The sequence below is a fragment of the Dufourea novaeangliae genome, unplaced genomic scaffold (genome assembly GCF_001272555.1).
Source record: "Dufourea novaeangliae isolate 0120121106 unplaced genomic scaffold, ASM127255v1 scaffold7, whole genome shotgun sequence".
NCBI classification, from domain to species: Eukaryota; Metazoa; Arthropoda; class Insecta; order Hymenoptera; family Halictidae; genus Dufourea; species Dufourea novaeangliae.
In genome coordinates, this window is record NW_015373896.1 from 3,072,517 (window position 1) to 3,092,848 (window position 20,332).

The following is a 20,332-nucleotide window of genomic DNA, read 5'->3' on the forward strand; positions in this document are numbered from 1 at the left end:
ACACGATGGGCTGCTCTCTATAATAGAAGCATTGTAACTCAGGAACTCAAATCGCCTACTTATTTTCTCTGTTATTATTCACTGTTGGGCGTTATGCTAGAAGATCGAAAAAGCTAGTATATTTCAAAATTTGATCTGTGCCTTTTCAAAATTTTAACTATTTCATAAGATTAGCTCGTTCGAATGAAACGATAGTTATCTAGCCAGCGTCAGTAAATATTGTTATAAGATGCATATTACATGCGTGTTGTATAACCTAAAATACTCTGTCTTTGACAGTTGTATAAATTAGCGAGAAACTGTCTATGTCTTGTTTTCATTTAATTTTATTTATCGCCAGTGAAGTATTCTACGTTAAAAATGAGTGATTCTGAGGACGAGAATTACGTGTCTTTCGGAGTCCCTCTAGATCCGATAGACGAAGGTATGTCGTAGTACTCGAAACGATAAATAAACAGTTATCCTAGAACTGTTTTAATCACGTGAATCCGTTACAGAGAATGTTCCAAGGAAGAAACCTGTGACAATCGAAGATCAGTATGCATACGATGCCCAAGGTAGACGTAGGTTTCATGGAGCATTTACGGGTGGTTTTTCTGCTGGGTACTTTAACACAGTTGGCACCAGAGATGGATGGAGACCACAGCAATTTAAATCTTCTCGGAGTAGTAAAGCAGACAATGTCACTCAGCGGGCCCAGGATTTTATGGATGAGGAGGATACAAGTCAGTTTGGAATTGCTCCAACTGGTATTCGTACTACCAGTGATTACATTGATCATGGTCAGAGAGGATTAAAACGAGAGAAAACAAATCGTGAGAGTAGTGGTCCGATTCCTGGTACTCCAGTATTAAAAGAGCTCTTAAAACCTGTGAAGTAAGTGTTAAATTCATTTATCCCATGGCAAATGTAAAGATGCTTTAATTAATGTTTAATGTAAATATTCAGGGACACAGTGGGTATTATGTTATTGAAGCGAATGGGATGGAGACCCGGTCAGGGTGTAGGATCAAGACTCACCAAGAAGGAGAAGGCAAAAGTAAGAAAAAGAAACGAAAAAATAAGAGTATCGCAGTTGAAGGCTGGAAGACCAGATTCGGGAAGTAGTTCAGAAGATTCGGAAGACGATTACGGAGATGTTATGTTTGCTCCTGACGATTATGAGCCCTTCAGGTGATCTGAAATTTTTGTACTACCATTTTAACGAATAGTAAAAATACTCTGATTATCGGAATAATAATTATACATATATTTTCCCACAGATGTAACCCAAAAGATAACTACTTCGGTATAGGATACAGTGGTTTAGACAGAAGAACTATACTGTCCAGTCATGTAAATTTGTTTGATGCTCCTGCGTTTAGCGTTCAAGACAAGAATAAAAAATTGTCGATACATGGCCAAGCGTTTGGCGTTGGCGCGTTCGAGGCAGACGATGAAGATATTTACGCAAGGGATGATATGTCGCGTTACGACTTCTCGTTAGGCCCTGAACGTAAACCGAAGAGTCGGTGGTCTGAAGACAGCGGCTCACGAAACTCGAGCAATTGTCTAGTTGGCTTTGCACCGGCGAGAGAGAAGTTAGAGCAAATAAAGGTGTTTCCACCACCACAGTTACCGAAAGACTTTGTACCGATGCACGCGGTTAGGAAAAGTCGATTTTATCCACCGATTGAGAACGTTCCCCGTACGGTAGAAAATGGAAAACGTAAGGATCTGACAGCTGCTGATAGGGCTAGAATATTAGAGGATGTGCATACTGTTAAGAAAGTGTCAGACACGCATCCGAACGCGGTGCCGTCGGTTGCGTCTAATATTATTACCAAGACGCTGAATTTACATGGGAAACAGCAAACAGAAGAGAGGCTGAGGTTGGAAAGTCAGCAAGTTAAAGCAGCCACGTCTTGGATGGATAAGCTCAATGTTCAGAGTTTTGTTAAAGGCGGTATTGTTGGTTCTGGCAAGGACGCCGATGGAAGCTTGAAAAATTTGGAGGAATTCAAAGATTCGTCCAAGTCTGAGGAAGATCAGAGCACAAGTAAATCTGAAGAGGACGGCTCGTCGAAAAAGAGCACGGTGAAACCGTTTCTAGCAGATCCTGATAAACAGAGACGCTTCGAGCAATATTTGGTCTTCACGAAGAAGGGTGAAAAGAGCAAGCTGGAAAGTATACAACTACTGTCAATGACAGAATGGGACAGAGAGCATGAACGAATCGAGTTCGAGCAAGCAGCTAGGTTGTTCGATCAGCCAACAAACGATTTTGTTGCAAACAAATTCGTACATGCTACGGAATCCACGAGTTCAGACGCTGGCACTGCGACATGCAGTCAGGACGATGAAATGAAGCAAGCTGTGAAAATGAAAATGTTCGGAAAACTGACCAGAGAGCGTATAGAATGGAAGCCGGCAAGTATAGTATGCAAAAGATTTAATATCCCCGAACCAAGAGTCGGTTGTGCACAGCCAGAGATGCAGAAAAAGCCGGCCAAGTTTTCAATCTTCGATTCCCTCGATTGGAACAATTCCACGAAATTTTCGAGAGCAACCGATACCGCGATGAACGAAATAGACAAAGCTGATGCTCAATTAAAAGATAGAAATGTCATCGGTCGCGTGACGTCAGAGCGACAATCGGAAAAAAAATTTAACGATCATCAGCAATCGGTGCCTGTGTCTGAAAAGGTGAGAAACTTCGAGGCTTCCTACGAAAAGGTTTTCGGCAAAGAGGTCCAAGAAATCCCCTCGAATGTTTCCGATGTCGAAGAAAATCTGGACGGTAAGGCAGAAACGCGTACAGCGTTCAAGGATTTGGACTGCGCTGTCGCGAGTCAGGAAGACAACGAGGAATCAAGATCGGTGTCGAAGAAACAGTCAGAGGAGAAGAAGGATCTTTTCAAGGCGATTTTCTTGAGCAGCAGCGAAGATTCCGATTCGGAGCCGGAAGTGAGCATGGACAGCGAGGCAGTGAAGTCAGTTTTGATTGGGAAAACCGCGAGCGAGGTGAACACAAATAGGAACACTTCTCCGCCGAGGGGAATTTTCGCGAAGGTCGATTTGGATAACCTGCTTTGCGGTTCGACGAAAGCAGACGAACAGGCGAATGAAAATGTGTGTAAAGAGAAGGACATGAATACAACGGATGATGTTGAAGTTGAGATCGGGTCGAATCAGTGCAAAGATAGTAACACGAATGACGACGACGTGATAATGTTGCCCGATATGTATGGACCTGCTCTTCCCTCGAGGCTAACCATACCCGAAAGTTCGACACCCGAGGCGTCCAGTTCCCAGAGCTTCAGACCTGTGTTTAGAAGTGTTGTGGTGCCACAACCGAAGGAGGACTCGAAGATTTCCGGTGTTTGGGTGGAGAAAGGGAAATCGAAGAAATCGAAGAAGGAGAAGAAAAAGCACAGGCATAAAGAGCACAAGAGTTCGAAACACAAACGGAAGTCGAAGAAGGAACGTCGTAGTAGCTCGTGAATTAGAGGACGTGAGATACATGTAATAATGAAATGAATTGAGGTAAATAGTCGTAATAACAACAGGCGCATTGTTCCTTTATTGCGTGTTCTTTCATATTTTGCAGCATCGTGTGTACATTCAATGAATCGTTTGAAAATGCTCGTGTAATTACCGTTTACATGTCCTGTAATTACAATTAGTAAAAGCACATCCGATATGTACAAGAATATATTTCGTATTTTCTTCTCGTGTATATGCTCTGATACTCTAAAATTGAGCAATCTTTTCTTTTCAATTGTAGTGGCGTTTGATGCTAGTGCCGACACTTACATAAGGTTATACTGTGGTAAAAGAATGGCTGTATAAAGATGTTGTAATATTACTTGTTCGATGTTGTAGAGTTCCTCGACGGTGGTCTGCTGTGATTCGTGGAGTTCAGCTTCTTCTCGACACTAAAAATACACATGGATAATTATTTCTTAACTCCCCTGTTATCAAGGAAAATCCCTCTAACTGAAATCTTTATGGTCACAGACATTACATTTATAATGGCTTCTGTATAACTTGTACTAATTTTTTCAATTATTTATAAATGACTGTTACAAATATAAATGTTATTATTTAGGCTCTGAACGAGTTACTGCTAATTCAACAGAAGTGTGAACACACCTGCTGCTTCTGGAACCTCTTTTAAACATGTCCGTTAACTTCTTCTTCAGATTTTTCTTTTCAGTCTTCTCGTTGATGCTCGTTTCAGATCCGGATGTCTGTCATATGGGAGATTAATGTAAATGTCGAAACTATCGTGTGCATTTGTATAAACTATTTCTCTTGTTTACCTGAAGGGAGTGATCCATGGAAACGTTTGGATTGTCTACACTGGCCGATTTGGTTAATTTATTCGTGATCTTCTTCATGATGCCTTTACTGTGCTTCTTGTCTCGTTCCAACATCTCGCTTTTTGTGGAACCAGTTGAGAGGCGGCTGATTGTAAAGAAATATTAAAACGGTTAACGATTGGACAGTGGTCACTGTGTTCCCTTTGCGAATGTACGAATACTACCTATCGACACTGGAATCTCTCTGCAAGCTCATTGTTCGTCCATCGATATCCGAACCTTCTAGCGACTGCAAACTAGACATATTGCTATCGGTGCCCCATATACGCTGTGACTGAAACATTGAATATTCGAGTAAAAAATTCCTAATTGAAGACGAGTACAATTCTTGTGAAATTGTATAATGTTATTATTATATGAATAATAAACTTGTACACGTACCTCTTCGTTCCGTGATGATGTCTGTTCCAAAGATAAACTCTTCCTCTGCAAACGTGGCTTGGAGCGTGCCGTTGTCATACCCTTTCCAGGATCACTTTCCACGGATGTTGATCTAGTAAAATTGTAAATAGACTGTTTAATGCGAATCGTTCGATGAACAAACGATACAAGTGATTGTTATTGATAAATAACAGTACCTTTTACCAAGTTTCTTTAATCGCGTCACGGTAGACTCGTCCGCGGCTTTCTTCGATTCCTTCAGCTCTCTGGCTACGTCCATCAATTTTTTAATAGTGTACTCCAACTTGTCTGTTCTTTCGGCGAGTTGTGAATTTGATCCTTGTACACACAAGACACGTTGATATAATGCAAGTCTTGAATACTTGTTTCAATGGATATGGTACAGCCTAGATAGCACAAGTCGCCTTTAAGCCGTCTTCAAGGTGTCATCAAGCGTTATGTGCTAGCTGGGAGTAAATGTCCCGACTGTTGCCAGTGTTTCTAATACTGCCAGTTTATTTATTTTACTTAAGAAAACCGTAACGTATAAGGATTAGACGACTTCTAGGTTAAACAACACGTAAAATAATTAAACGAAGATACGCTACGCTTTTAAGGTGGGAATAATTGGGACATCTACCCTATTTAAAACGGTTAATCGTATTAATCGTACCTCTTACGTCCCCTCTCGAGTCCAACATTGGCGACGACTCCCTCGACTTTGGTCCCTAACAGTCAAACAACGATAATTCATGCAAACCGTTGGTCCAAGTGAACTGATTTTATTTTTATAATATCATCAGTTCGATACGTACCTTTAATCGCCTGGGTGGAGTGGGTGTGTAAGCGTTCGACGTTCCGTTTTCAGCGATGCCGTTCAACTCGGGCAAATGTTTCGTTAAATCGTTCACTTGTTGCAGCAGTACATTGATATTCCGTAGCTCGATTTGTTCTTGTTTCGATTTTCTGGTGATCACCTCTTTCAGTTCCTCCCGTTCCTTCTCGTGACGTTCTTTCTCCCGTCTCATTTTCTCGTTGCTGGTACGTAATTTCGCGTGAGCGTCCCTCAGCTCGAGCAAATCGCATTGTAACTGTAGACAGAAGAAAAATTTTTCACGGTGTTTTCCCTCTGATCACGAAAATTCTTTAACACTATTGTATAACTTTATTCTAATGCAAATCACCTCCAGTAATTTCTTCCTGCTCTCCTCCTTCTCTTCGTCGTACACCTTCTTCAGTTGGTCCTGCCGTCTCTTGTTCTCCAAACGTTCCTTCGACCGTTCTCTCTCGATCTAAAATTAATAATTTGAAAAATTACAATTTTTTTTACACAATGGTCTCGAGTGGATTCTGAACAACGAGTGCAATATATGCAAGGTACTTCGAATAGGGTTTGTCGCAAATCCCTTGCCAACGTAGCCGTTTCTTGCAACAGTCTCTGATGCTCTTCCCTCTCCTTCTGCCACGCCAACTCCATACGAACTTTGAGACCTGGTATTTTTGTTCTACCACTCGTCAGCATTCGTTCTTCCTCCAGCTAGAAATACAAAAATTTTAACAGGTCCCCAGCTATTTTACGCATTTTTGTGAAACAAATGGAGACCACGGTTAATCAATCACAATACCTCGTTAATTCGCGATTGAAGTTCCGATACTTTAACGTGACTGGCCGATTTTTCGGACACCAGTTCTGCTTTCAATCGGGACGTTTCCAATCGCGCCTCCGACAGTTCATCCTCCAGGTTATGGATCTGCCTCTCGAGCACCAGCACGCTGGTACCAGACACTTCTTCCTCCTGAAATGTGGGCGGTATATTTAGAAAGTAATCTTTCGATACCCAAAATTTTCGATGTTTTTGGTTTAAATTTTGCAAATTTATAGGGGACCTCGGTAAAAGTAGTAGGCAATTGTATTTTTGCCAGATCTTTGTTCTTCGAGTGAAAAAAAACCCCTTTAAGGTTAATATAGGATTTCCTATTTTGTTATACTGTGACTTTTATCGAGGTTCCTAAAAAATCGAAACAATGTATATTCGTGAAGAACGAACCTCGTCAGACTTTCCAGACGACGCGTTCGATTGTCTGCCCTTCGCGGACTTCAGATCCCCGATCGTTTTTTGGGCGCCCTCGAGCATACGTTTGTACGTGTCCCGTTCCCGTCTGTATCGGGACAGCTGGTTCTGAATCGTTTGAATTTCGTCGTTGATGGCGGTGATCCTGTGCTCGTAACGTAACTTACACTGTGCCAGATCCGCCTTCTTCGCCCTCTCCATGTTCTCTAACGCGTTCTTCAGCTTTCGTATTTCCGATTCGAGGGCGTTCGTGTCCGGCGTCAGAGCCTGATGGATCTTCGACACAGCTTCGTAATCTTTCAGTTTGTCCGAGAGATCGTCATTCTAGGAAAATGAACAATACAACGGTTGAAACAACAGTTGTATTAACGCATTATGATTAGAAATGGCGTGCAAAATTATTAACAGTGATTTATTATACATTCGCGACCGTGATTTTCTATAAAAGAACGATTTGCTATAATTATACAATATATAGTAAATCTTCGACAAGTGCCACGTATACGGTCCACTTAATGGGTTAACTGAAATGGCAATTCCAGAGACAGTTCTTACCGCTTTCCTTAAGTCTTCTAACCGCGAGACGAGAGTATTGTTCTCCTTCTTCAAGTTGCTGATGTCGTTGTTTAGGTCTGTTATCTGAGCTTTGTTCGGTAACTCGCTCTCTTTCACGCGTTTCTGAACAAAAATTGCACACACAAAAACGCGATAAATAAGTCTTGTATAAAGAGTGTTTCGAAATTGACCCACCCTGTATATTGAAAAAGTATTGATCTTGCTAATTTAGGTCTAAGGCGTCTTTAAGACGTCTTCAAGGCGTCATGTGCTATCTGGGAATTGTTGTACTTACCTCTAACGTAGATTTCTCTGATTTCCATTCGCTTTCTTTCAGTTTTGTGGATTGTCGCAGCGATTCTAGCTCCTTGCGGATGCCGCTTAATTCAATGTTCTGTTCTCGCAGTTTGCTGCAACGCGACATTAAAGTTACATTACAAAAAAGAAAAACATAAAAGAAGTTAGGAGATCGTTAAATTCTGTTAATTATTAATATATCGGTTATTTATCTAGAATTCTGATTATTATTTATCGTTTACTTATTGAGGTATTCGTTGTCCTCTTCGAATTGTTTCCTCAGCTTCCAAAGTTCATTGTACTTCTCGTTCAAGTTGTCGTACTCCTGTTGGCCTTTCTTCAGCTCGTTCTCCAGATCTGTAATGTAAGCCACTGTTGCCTTATATAGGGTGTCCCCAAAATTTTAAGACAAACCGCAACATGCATATTCCTCGTGCAAATTCGATTACAAAACGGTAAAGGGCTTTTCGATTCGTATTTGCACGAGGAATATGCATGTTGCGGTTTGTCCTAGAATTTTGGAACACCCTTACATATTTTGGACCCCTGTCCCTTTGATCATCGCACCGTAATACCACAGCCGAAAAACTTACTTAAAATCTTCTCGTTGTACGTCTGACGCATTTCGTTCATCCGTTTCGCGTTCAGCCCGGTCTTCTCCAACGAACCGATTTTTTTCTTCAGCGTGGACACCTCCGTTTCCCTCGATTGTTTCTCCTCGTCGATTTGTGACTGAAGTTTCTCCTTCTCTTTTCTCAGCTCCGTAAGTTCCGTGGTCAGATCGTTTATTTTTGTGGAGTCTGAGGATTTTGTGTTCTCCAGTTCTTTCTTCAATCGTTTCACTTCAGCGTCCAGCTTGGCCTTCGTTTGTTCGACCTTTAAGAGAAGCGTAATTATTAGCAGAGCTGGTCATAATTTTATTTGAACAATACTATTATTCTAAGATCGTCATCATGATGTTTAAACAGTGAATGAGATTAAATAATTGTTTCCCAAGTGTCTACTCATTCGAGAAGTAATATTATTTGATTATAAAAATTGGAATTCCTACGTTTAAGCAATTAAAAATGGCGAAATATTTTTAACTAACGAAAGATGCTCACAGAAGAAATAGACTGCGTCATTTTCGACTCCCTTTCCGTGTACGCAGACAAATCGTCCTGCAACTTCTTGCACCTGTCTCGTTCCTGCGACAGTTCCTTCTTCATTTCATTTATCGTTTTCTCCAGTTTCGCTCCTTCCTTCTCTGACGATTTCGCAGTCTCTATGTAACGAAAAAAAAAAAGAAATCAACGAACCATTCTTCGCCTCGATAAATTTTCATCCGTTTTTATACAGGGTGTTTCATTTAAATCGACCCACTCAAATATCTCCAAAACTATTAACAATATTAAAAAATGTTTCAGATGAAGTCTACCTGATATCACTTAACTGTTGTCTGAAATATTGTTTAATATCGTCAACAGTTTCGGAGATATTCGAGTGGGTTGATTTAAATGGGACACCCTGTATACTTGTACGTTTCTTACCCAAGTCTTTCTTCAATTGAACAGCCTCGTTGTAAACTTTTAGTTTCTCCGCAGAGAGCGACAGAAGTTTCGACTTCAATTTCTCTTTCTCCTCGGACAACCCTTGTTTCTCCTGGTCCCATGCCTTCCTCTCGACCTCCCTCAGGGTCACGACTTCTTCTAATTTCTTTTTCGCTGAAACATTAAAAAAGAAAATTCTTAATAATATGTTTCCATGTCCAACTTAACCCCTTAGGACGTGAATTCACATCATTGAATTCTATTTTTTGGGTTGCAGTTACGAAAGAAGATTTCAAAGATTCGCTTAATATTTTTTTTTCGTCATATGTTTCTTCTTTCACTTGGATTCCACGACATTTTGAAAACGTGTAACAAATCGCCTTGTTTCCTTGCTTGGGGACTTAATCATTTAAAATATCCCAAAAAATGTCACTTACTGTTCTGTAGATCGGAATTTTTCTCGTCTAATTTTGTGCTTGGCTGTGCTTTTTTCTTCTCCTTCTCGTCGGCCAACTCTTTGGTCAGGGAATCGAATTTCTCTTTCAGCGCTTCGTGATCCTTCAAGAGTTTATCGTATTTGGCGTGATCTTTCGATTTCATATCATGAATGTCCATATCCTTGCCCTCGGAAATATTTGTAAAAACAACCATCAGATCGCCTAAAAAGGTTTTGAATTCCGTTTGTTCAACGTTGTGCACACTATTCAAACGAACAAACGAATCGTTTACAGAAATGTCTAGAATAATACTTGTAGCGTTCGTTGGACGTGTCACCTTGAGTTTCTCCAAGTGCAGTATTCAAAATTTTTTCTCATTACAGAGACGACGCTGATCTCAACATTCTTTTAACCCTTTCATTCCCAAATTATGTAACAATTACCAGAAAAATGTTTTGCTGCACTTTTGTGTATATTATGCGACATATAAATGATTCACAAGAATATTTTAAGATTTCAATATTTTTATTTTACAGCTGTTTCCGAAGCACATCGAAAAACTAATTATCACATTGTATGTCCCGCTCGATACAAAAAACGATTCCAATATTTTATTTCATAATTTTGAATTCGTAGCTATATGGCTACAGTGGGAACAAAAGGCTTAAAATGACCTTGAGATGACCTTGAACCTCGATATTAACACGTAACGCGTACCGTTCGTTGAGTATTTCTCTTTCGTTTCGCTGTCGAGCAGAATTGCAGATACAATATTCAAACTTAAAGTCACCTCAACGTGCTCGAATCTGGCCTCGAATCATTTTATAAGTTTGCAAACCGTAGGCATAAGTTTCCGTTTGAAATAAATTCTAAAATGATCTCAAACTGCCTATTCATAATTATCGTTCTCCCTTCATATCGATCGATCGAAACCAATCGGAACTTTTCTTTTTTTTTTAAGTTTAATAAAAGAAAAAAATAAGAAAATACTTCGTTATTAACACCCATAGCGAACCTATCTCTTTCTCCAATTCGTCGACGAGCTTCTTCAGTTGCACTCTAGTCGCGAGATCGCTCGCCTTCTTCTGAGGCCTATTATCGAATTCGCTTTTAATCTTCTGCAATGTTTCCTCGATCTTTTTCACCTGAAATCATATACATGTATGTAGATATCTAAAAACAAAATAAGGTGTAATGAAAGGAAATAATATCCATCCGATGCATCCCTTAAAATGCTACATAATTCATTAAAACGTTTTCTGATACAATCAATATATAACAAATTATTTTTTATAGTAAATTCGTATCGACTCACCCTGTATATCAATTTTACACACACATACCTCATCGTATCTCTTCTCCAGGGACGTTTTTTCGGTCTCCAACTCCTCGACCTTACGCTCGACCTTTCTCAGCTTGAACGATAAAATTCGACAATTTTTATTCGACTGTTCCAAACTTTTTCGCAGACGGACGTACTCGTCCGCTTGCTCGTCCCTTAAGAATACGAAATATCGATATATTACTCATATCATTTTCGACGATCGTCGTTCGGTGTAAAACGGTACACAACAGGCGTGTTTTGGAACCGGATAATTTATCAGAGGGGTGGAGGGGGAACTGCATACGAAACGTCGTTGTGCAACACGGATCTTAACATCGTTCAAGGATGACCGAATAATGGCGTGGGTCAGAGTACTCGTGTGCTAAGTTCCCTGAACGGGTCAGACGATTGTCTGGTCGTTGCATATGAAATGTACGTCGTTTATTGGCCGGTATATACTGTTATTAGCAGTCCGATCGAAAATGTTTTTGTCAGGTACAGCATGGTTTCAAGAGAACTTTAACGTGATTATAGCAAATTTTTTGTCAAATCTTTTTTCTCATGATTTTTCAAGGTCACCTTCAATTTTCCTTCCAAAATTCAATTAAAAAAAAAAGTGACACATGTTATGTTATGATGTGTATTTGCAAGAAATTGAATGTGACCTTGAAAAATCATGAAAAAAGAAGAGTTGATTTTCGATATGTTTTTAATGAAGCATTAAAGTGTCGTGTCTCAAATTAACGTTTCGTACATTGGGGAGGGGAGTTACCCAGTTCCATTGAGAGCAAGCGTGATAAAATGAAATCGCGGCAGAAACATACATATAGTTACCTGTTTTTTTTTGTTAATTTCTCACGTGTACACATTCAATCAAATCAGAAGCCCCGAGAAATTCGAAAATATCGAAAGGGTTCGACGACAGTAACAAACGTTCCACGTACTGCTCTCTTTTAAAAAACCGCGAAAGTTCGGTTTTTCAATTAGCTCTTTAAAGATTCACCCGACATTTCATCGGGAGACTATTTCCATTTCTTCTTTGGACTGCAAAAATTTGATCCGTATCGACGAGAACTCATCGTCCGTTTATGTTTATTTTTTATTTTTTTTTTACCATTTTTTTGGTTGCAAGAATTGGGTTATCCCGAGGCAACGAAAGCCCCGACGTTCCAGTTTCGAAAACCAGTTGGAAATCGTCACTCCGTCCAAATCGTCCGTCCTGCAACAATTCAGATGGCTCCATTTGCTAAAAAAAACTTTCGCACTTTTCTGTTTTTTTTTCTTCTATTTTTTACATTCGTTTTCCCTCATGGACGCGTGACTATACAGAGAGATTTGTTTTGATTCCTTTTTACCCTCTTTGTCCATTCGCCTTTCCCCTTTTCTCGTGCGTCCACAAATTCGATTTTTGTAAGAATCCTACGTATTTTTCGTTCGTTCTTCGTCTTTCTCGACACCTGTCCCTTTTTCGTCTTTCGATACACCGCAGTAAGTGGAAACCCAACACTGTTCTCGAGCCCCTTCAAACGTGGACGTAGCCAGGAAGGGGGGGGGGTGGGTCTTGGCCCTCCTTAAGGAAAAAAATAATATATAAAAATTACCTTAAGGCCCCTTTTCCCTTTAGCAGTCCGAAAAAAGGTAATATTTAGGAATTTTTTAAAATAATGCAAAGAAAGTATGATAAAAAAAACTTATCCATTCAAGTAAATAAAAACAATTTTGTTTTAATATTCGTGCAGCGTTGCAAATTGTAGGTGATGCTAATCGTGTCGATCAAAAATTCTCAAGGTTACTCAGAAGGGTGACCTTGACAATATATGTCAAGGTCAAGGTCATCGGAGCTGCCTCCCTTATTCTAAATATTTACAAAAATTTCCTAAATATCACCATTTTTTTCTGGCCATTAAAGGGGAAAGGGTCTTAAGGTAAATTTTGCCCCCCGGCCCCCCTCAGTGACTGATGACCTGGCTACGCCTATGCCTTCAAAGTGTCCGGGTGCGTTCTATTCCCTATCCCAGGAACAAGAATATTTTTATCCTGTTTTTATTTTTTTGGCGACGAAATGATCAGTCGCACCCGCAACACAGTTATGTTATTCATGAAAAACTCAAAAAATCTACAGAAAAGCGAGTCGTGATTCGCCATTATGGAGATCGAGTTAACAAACCGGTTAGTAGAATGCGTTCAGCTGGCCCTTCGGCTCTCGGTACAATAAACGTCCGATGCGAATGCATAAACAGTTTTTCGTTCGTAAATAAATCGAATTTCTTTTGCTCATCTTGAAACTTTTTTCTTCTTTTGTTTTTATCACATAGCTCTGTATGTTTTTCCTATTTTATTTTTATTAACGTTCAACAATAAACCACGAACGGAAACGTCCGTCTACTGTTTATCACGCGAGTTTGTTTAATTCGCACAACGTGGTGGGATCTGGGGGCAATATGTTTAGTGGCAATATAGTTAGAGTCCACTGTGTAAAACGGGCAAAAAGGAAGCCAAGGTAGACATGCCGTGAGTAGACAAGAAACGAAAACAAAGAGGAAAAAGAACGTAAAATTTCAGCGAGTTACGAGAATTTCAGGAACGAAGAGGAATTGGATTACCTGAATGTGTCCTGTAGCTCGTAGATCTCTTCCTCCAGTTGTCGGATCTCCTTTTTCATGTCCTCGTTCTCGTCCATTAACGTCTCGCACAGATTTTCGGCCGCCTTCAATTTCGATCGTAGATCATCCTTTTCTCGATCCCTTTCGCCCCTGAACGCTTTCGTGTTCACCTCTTTCTCTAACTCTCGGATTTTCGTCATCAAGCTGGTTTTCTCTTGCGTCAGGGCTGAAAATGTTATCGAGCATGATTGTTTAACCCTTATCGGACCAAACCCACATCTCTAACACGTAAACCAGCGCCGGATCAAGGGGGGGTTTAGGGGGGTTGTAGCCCCGGGCCCGAAGTTCCAGTAGGGCCCCGTTTTGATCTTCCATTTCGTTATGATTAAATTTTATTTAAGTTTATTTAAAATAAATTTCCATTTTTGAAGATTTATGTATTTTGTTCATCTAAGCCTGGGCAAATACCACGCTATTGTGGAAATTGGGATTGCGAATTTTTCAAGATTAAGAACACCAGGGCAGTAAAAGCAGATTGAACTTGTAACAGATTTTTGCTGGTGAATATTTCCTCGGAATGGTAATAATTGTGAAAGTGAGAAATCATTTTTTAACGGTGAAAATTTGAAACCGTTTCGCTAGCCAGATAGAATGTTACAGATGAAACAATGCCAATGTCTAAGGGTGAATTCACTACAGTTCTCTATAGATAACTTGTTTATTTAAGTAGGGTATACGCACCAATGAATGAACATTTAAAAGATTCTGTAAGTTTCTGACCAACAAACACGAAGAAATGGTTTTCAATATAAATATTTTACTTTTTTCATTCTTGTTCGGTACCTTCGTTTTTCTTTTGTAATTTTTGCACTTCGTTCGGCGACGATTTGCTCGATATCGTTTCCATGGTGGCCAACCTTCTCATCAGGATCTCGCTTTTCTCTTTCTCTGCTCGCTCGCATCGCGCTTGTAATTCGAACAGTTGCGTCCGCAATCTCTCCGTCTCGCTCTGCCGATTACATGAATTGCATAAATAAAATTTTTTGTTTTCAATCTGACGCCCAGATACCACATGACGCCTTGAAGACGGCTTAAAGGCGCCTTAAACCTGAAATAGCGTCATGTGCTATCTGGGCCGAAATTATCCTACGTCTGACTTCCGTTCTCACGTGCATAATTATATAAATAAGTTACATATAACCATTTTTATTTTTAATTTATAGGGTATGGCTTAATAAGTTAGAAATAGAAATGTTTATGTCTTAACCTAATTTTTTTTACTGTTCCAAGCTTTCAAAACATAGAAAAATATTCTAAAATATTTATCAAAGTCTTTACTGCACTGTACAATCGTTTGTTAAGTCAAATGTATAAAACTCTTTTTCAGTAAAAATAAAACTTGTTTACAGAGGATTAATAAGATCTTTTAAGTAGACGATAACCTGAAATTAAATTATGTATCATTCTCTGAGATTTTGTAATTTTTTTTTAATGTTTAACTGTAAAAAAGTAAACGATGGTACAGTGATAACATGACCGAACAATCTAATATTGGGTGTGCTAAACCCAAGATAAGATTAAGCATTGGTCAGAGAAAGGAAAAACTGAAAGCTAGAACGAAACGTTCGAACGATTTTTGTTACTTTCTCTGTCGTTACCTCTTCCATCCGGTGATCGTCATTTTCCACGGAATTTCTCATATGACCGGTCCGTGATTTCTTCACCTGAACATCAAAATAAAACACGGCGATTATTAATAAATCCCGTGGATACAATCAATCGAGTGTTTTTGCATTATCGTGGACGGTCTCCAAGAATAACATATTATATCTAAAGATATCGGGGATAACGGTAAGCGTTACCGATCTTTGATTCTCATACTTTAAGCCGTGCCTGGATTCGACGAGCAACGATGAAAGGTAAACAAAATACTTGAACGTGTAAACTATGATTTACCTGCGAATTTTATCATTAATTTTTTACTTTCCATGTTCCATAACTTTGTTAACATTCATTGAATATTTGTGTACATGAAAAGCAAATTAAAGCTTGAACATTTTAGTGATGATTTACCTGAATTATGAACTCGACATCGTTTTCCGAAGCGCTCTCGTTACTGTTGTCTATGACCTCCTTGATTTGCAATTTCGATGGCCTCCTCCTGGCTGTCGAAGCGTTTAGCGGAAATTAGCACGAGAATGAATATAATCGAATGCGAAGTTTATGCAAAAATTCACAATTTCAGGCACTAGTATCTGGTAATTAAAGTAGGAAAGAATTTTAAATTTTACACTGGAGGCATTACTACGACAATAGTAATCCCATAAACAGTGTTAAACTTCACTGAAGTCTTCATTTTATTGCATTCTTCAACCTAAGGAACGCTATAAATGCATAAACGTCTCCAGTCCACCGATAAGCAATTATCGGGGACTTCTTGTTTTGCTATTGCTCATTAATTCTGTTTCATCGAGGTATGGAATTGCGCAGCGAAGTTGCTTTTTGTATATAAAAACGGGTAATTCGTTGTTACGTAAGTTGCAGAGAGAAAAAAAATCGCTTAGACATGGAGAGTCACCTTCCATTCTTTCCTCCTCTTTGTCGATAGCAGAAAGATCCATGAGTGACGTCCAACCGGCTGCCGCGGACGACGGCGATTCTGTGGTGGTTTTCTGATCATCTTTCGCCAGGTTCGTCGCGGACGACCAAATTCTTCTACCGTTTTCATTGGAACTGTAAAAAGCAAGGCGTTGTTTAACGAATAATCCCCTATATTATAGTCACTGAAATAAGATAAACATATTTATGGAAACAGATACCTATCGATTTGATAATATCACATTATTTATAGGGTAAACGCACCAGTGAATGAACACTTAAGAGATTTTATAACTGTTAAAATTGAATTTTCAATGATAATAATATTAACCCCTTGGGCAGGACCGTTCTTGGGGGGGGGGGATATTGGGTGTCTCGGGTCTGGTACCATTAGTATCGGATCTCTTAGGTGTGGTACCATCAGTATTGTATCTCTCGGGTTTGGTACCATATGTATCTGATCTATTGAGAACACGTTCATCGACCTATATAACTTAAAGGTCGTAGTTTATAGGACTGAAGAAGTTGGCGAATATGTTTGTAGGAGTACAACGAGTACTATTACACCTTTCTAAACATACTTCGGGATAAGTTAAAGTACTGTGGACCCTATTGGTTATAACTATATTTAAATTAAATCAATCAGTATCCTCTTGAACTCACCGGCCCGAGGATTGCTCATACGAAAGACTGGGTGTGGACGATGTGATGTCCCTCAGGCTATCTTTCTTACCCCCGTGTTCCTTGTAATCCCTGAAAAACATACATTCGTTGTCTCGTAAACATACAACTGTCATTTATCTCTTTAAGAAAAAATATATATCCTTTCACTATTACCAAAAACAGAAACAAAAAATACCTGAAGCATCTTTTGCAACGGGTCGGCCATCGTACTTGGGGATGGAAGCCGAGGGGGCAAAGGGGGTCACCTTTCTTCGACGAATACATATGGTGCATTCTGCAAGATTAAATGTGAATCAATATATATATACATACATAACTCGAATTTACATATTTCGTATAGCGTGTTATAAACGTGTAACATCGTATTACAAATACATTTACAATGACAACATTGACTTCTTCCGCTCGTAGCAGAAGCTGCCGTACGGCTGAACCGGTAATGATAAATTCATGATCACTGGTGCTCGTTTAAATAAGTGTTAAATCGTCAGTTGCAAATTGAGAGACAGGCGGTCAGTTCACGAGATAGTACGAGACGATATTATACATAGCGGATTTCACATGACAGAACAAACGATATCATCAACGTGAGAGATTATAGAAGAGCAGCGCTGGATCAAGGGATAGGGGGGGGGGGCTATGGACTAAGGGAGGCCATAGACCCAGGTCCCATTTTCTAGGGGGGCCCCTTCCAAGCCTTCCGTTTCGTTACAATTAACTGTTATTTAATTTTATTTAGAATAAATCTCAATTTTTGAAGATTTATGTATTGTATTGTATGTTTTGTTACAAAAATTAATTACACCCCCCCTCCCACTTTTCAACCAAGATGGCCCTATAGAAGGTTTGAGAGCCCCGGACCCCAAAAATCTTAATCCAGACCTGTAGAAGAGGATAACATATAAGTACGTTATTTACAAATGAATCGTTCGAAATGAAATATAATTTAAAAAATCCATTCCATGTCCACTTGGTGATGCAAGACGAAAAACAAAATATATACGAAGATGTACCACTGAAAAATTGTAACATCGAAGGAGTCATTAGTCGCCGTGAAATTGATTAATATTAAATGACCAGAAATCGCTTGTTAAGGGCCAAGCAGTGAGACGGGATTATTGAGACACGGTTGAAAAAAGTCACGTGGATTACACGAAGAGAATGTCCTGGAACGGGTTCGTACCACCATAAACGGCACGGATGGGTATTCGAATCACTGTGAATCGAGAATCTCGACGTGAGATCCCCGACGCAGGGCATATTCCCGTGCCCTTTTTCCGATTCTCTAAACGTCTCGAAGAACCGGCACGGGAGGACCTAGAAACGAAACCTTGAATTAATAAGAGAATACCGTTTCGCAAGACGGGTAGGGCAGCTTGGCTTTCTGTAGAACCACGAAATACTTGGCGACGCATAAATGAACCGACGGGATCTCGTATTATAATGCATTAGGGTAGTCTCTAATGTTAAATCGTCTTCTGTATTTTGACACGTTATCCAATATTATTTTCACACCTTCGTACTTATTTGTTTGTAATATTTTCGAGAAACAGTTCGGAAAACAGAATATATATTTTAAACATTTATGAAAATATTAATATTTACGAATTTGCAGATTTCAATAACATTACTCGAAAATCAATTGTTTCGTCTTCTTCGATGAGACACCATTTTTTATAATGTTCACAATTGTTTGTCGTTTTGTAGAACCTATTATTCGTAATATTCATCAATAATATGAGAAAATATCGAATTTGGAATGTTGCGGATGAAATTCGAGAGTCTATGCGATGAAGATTTTTTTTATTGCATGGTAACAGTACTCGGATTTCGATGGATTCCGATTCAATTTTAACGTAGTGATTCCGGCATTAAGGAACAACAAGCGGTAAGTAATTTGGAATAGCGATTTCCACAGTTTTTCCATCAATTTACAATGCAGTCCATTAATACACTTGGCCGCAGTATTATCCCCTACAATTGTCAGAAATATCAGCACGATTTCATTCGAAACCGTTGAATACCTAACGGAGCATTTCTTCGAAACACGACGTCGAAGCGCGCGAACTTTCAGCCAGTCCGCACCGCATCACCACCGTCTATCGTTACTCCTGCGTCTCGGCGCATCGAAATATAAATCAAACCGCACGACGAGATATCAATTATCCCGCCTAGAATCGTTCGAAGCCCACGCGTGGTCTGTGCGCGTCTAACTTCCAAAAATACAAGGTTGCAAATACATCGCGGTTTCCAATTCCGTGTGTCAGAGTCTAGCCTACGCGGCACGTCGAAAGGAAAATCTATATAGTCGATTATCGGACGGCGCGAGGTCGATTATCGATTCGCGAAATCGTTGGACCGACGGAAAAATAGAGTGCACGCAACGAGCACTCTGGATCCCGGTCAGTAATTACGCAATTACGTATCGACCAGCGTGTGTACTTACTTTCGATCGATGTTAACCCAAATGCAGCAAGCGGTCACGATTAAATTTATCCGTGAACCGTCGTTAAGAACGGTCGAACACGTCGTTCACGAGCTCATCTTCCATACCGGGGAAACAAGGTGATCCTGGCGATCTCATATTAAATGTATCGTTGTACACGTTTAAGCAGACGAACAATCGACCAGAGAACGACAATCGATCACAGTCCGCGCGCGGGGACTTCCCAGTTCGTAGCTTTCTTCTATCGATAACTCGCAAGGGTCCGGTAGACTGCGTTTACATGTTTTCGATGTTTCTCCTACACACTGTCCCGGTCACTTCCTCTTCTCTGTATGCCTCTCTCACACTCTTTATTTTTTCGCACTTGCTACTACACTCCCCGATTGCCCGCGAAAGTTGCAACGTCGATAGACGTCACTAATAGCACTGACACGATGGCTGCTATTACAGGGGTTACGCCGTTACTCGAACTCGGTGAGTCCGTACGTGTGGTAATTTGGAGGCTCGCCAAGGTGTATATTTATCTCTAGCTATAAATATAGTACGGTTTCTTGTGAGTGCCCGCGTACACGTACGAGGAGCACGCGGGGGCCTTTAGGATGATCCTAGAGAACATCTACGCGACGGCAGACAGACCAGTGCCAGAAACTGCCGTCGGTTCGATGAATTATCGTCGAGTCCAGTTTCAGGCATGCTTTATTACACATTGACCGGTTTTTTTTCTTTTTTTTCGGTGGATAACTTTATTACCGGCAATTATGGGAATCTCGAATGTCGTCGGAGCTATTGCGTTCTCGAGATGGGCATTGGGTTGTCGCGAATTAGTTACTCGAGTTTTGACAATCGTTGGTGTAATCAGGCCCAATCAGGTACAAGGCTGTATACACTTGATCCTTGATGAATGGGTCTGTTTAGATCGAGTTTACGAAAGTTGTTTAGAATAAGGGTTTCCCATTCGAAGACCTTGGAATTGGGGTCTGAGTCTACTGTCTGATTGCTGAAACCATCATTATTGCAAGGATTAACGGATGGAATACAGGTG

The 20,332-nt window shown here is 40.0% G+C and overlaps 2 protein-coding genes across 4 annotated transcripts; one reads left to right on the forward strand and one right to left on the reverse strand.

Moving 5' to 3' along the window:
- Positions 1-360: 360 nt before the first annotated feature.
- LOC107193351 (G patch domain-containing protein 1 homolog) lies at positions 361-3,545 on the forward strand. The gene is made up of 4 exons (XM_015582761.1): positions 361-424; positions 498-876; positions 949-1,173; positions 1,263-3,545. Exons 1-4 carry the CDS (start codon positions 361-363, stop codon positions 3,481-3,483), a joined length of 2,889 nt encoding a protein of 962 aa, XP_015438247.1. The 3' UTR covers positions 3,484-3,545.
- LOC107193350 (trichohyalin) lies at positions 3,539-19,343 on the reverse strand. 3 transcript variants are annotated; one of them, XM_015582758.1, is made up of 30 exons: positions 19,291-19,343; positions 18,028-18,161; positions 17,020-17,118; positions 16,824-16,913; positions 16,141-16,295; positions 15,636-15,727; positions 15,221-15,286; positions 14,406-14,571; positions 13,563-13,788; positions 10,979-11,132; positions 10,651-10,780; positions 9,636-9,857; positions 9,199-9,372; positions 8,773-8,933; positions 8,263-8,545; positions 7,912-8,026; positions 7,668-7,782; positions 7,373-7,495; positions 6,794-7,141; positions 6,371-6,541; positions 6,127-6,282; positions 5,930-6,037; positions 5,561-5,836; positions 5,419-5,473; positions 4,943-5,084; positions 4,746-4,857; positions 4,529-4,638; positions 4,305-4,449; positions 4,135-4,232; positions 3,539-3,917 (listed from the first exon to the last, which is right to left on the reverse strand). In XM_015582758.1, the coding sequence occupies exons 3-30, from the start codon at positions 17,115-17,117 to the stop codon at positions 3,845-3,847; spliced, it is 4,164 nt and encodes a 1,387-aa protein (XP_015438244.1). In that variant the 5' UTR covers position 17,118; positions 18,028-18,161; positions 19,291-19,343; the 3' UTR covers positions 3,539-3,844. The 3 variants fall into 3 exon arrangements, with proteins under 3 accessions (XP_015438244.1, XP_015438246.1, XP_015438243.1); XM_015582760.1 differs by lacking the exons at positions 18,028-18,161; positions 19,291-19,343 and adding an exon at positions 17,997-18,024; XM_015582757.1 differs by lacking the exons at positions 18,028-18,161; positions 19,291-19,343 and adding an exon at positions 17,226-17,269.
- Positions 19,344-20,332: the final 989 nt, after the last annotated feature.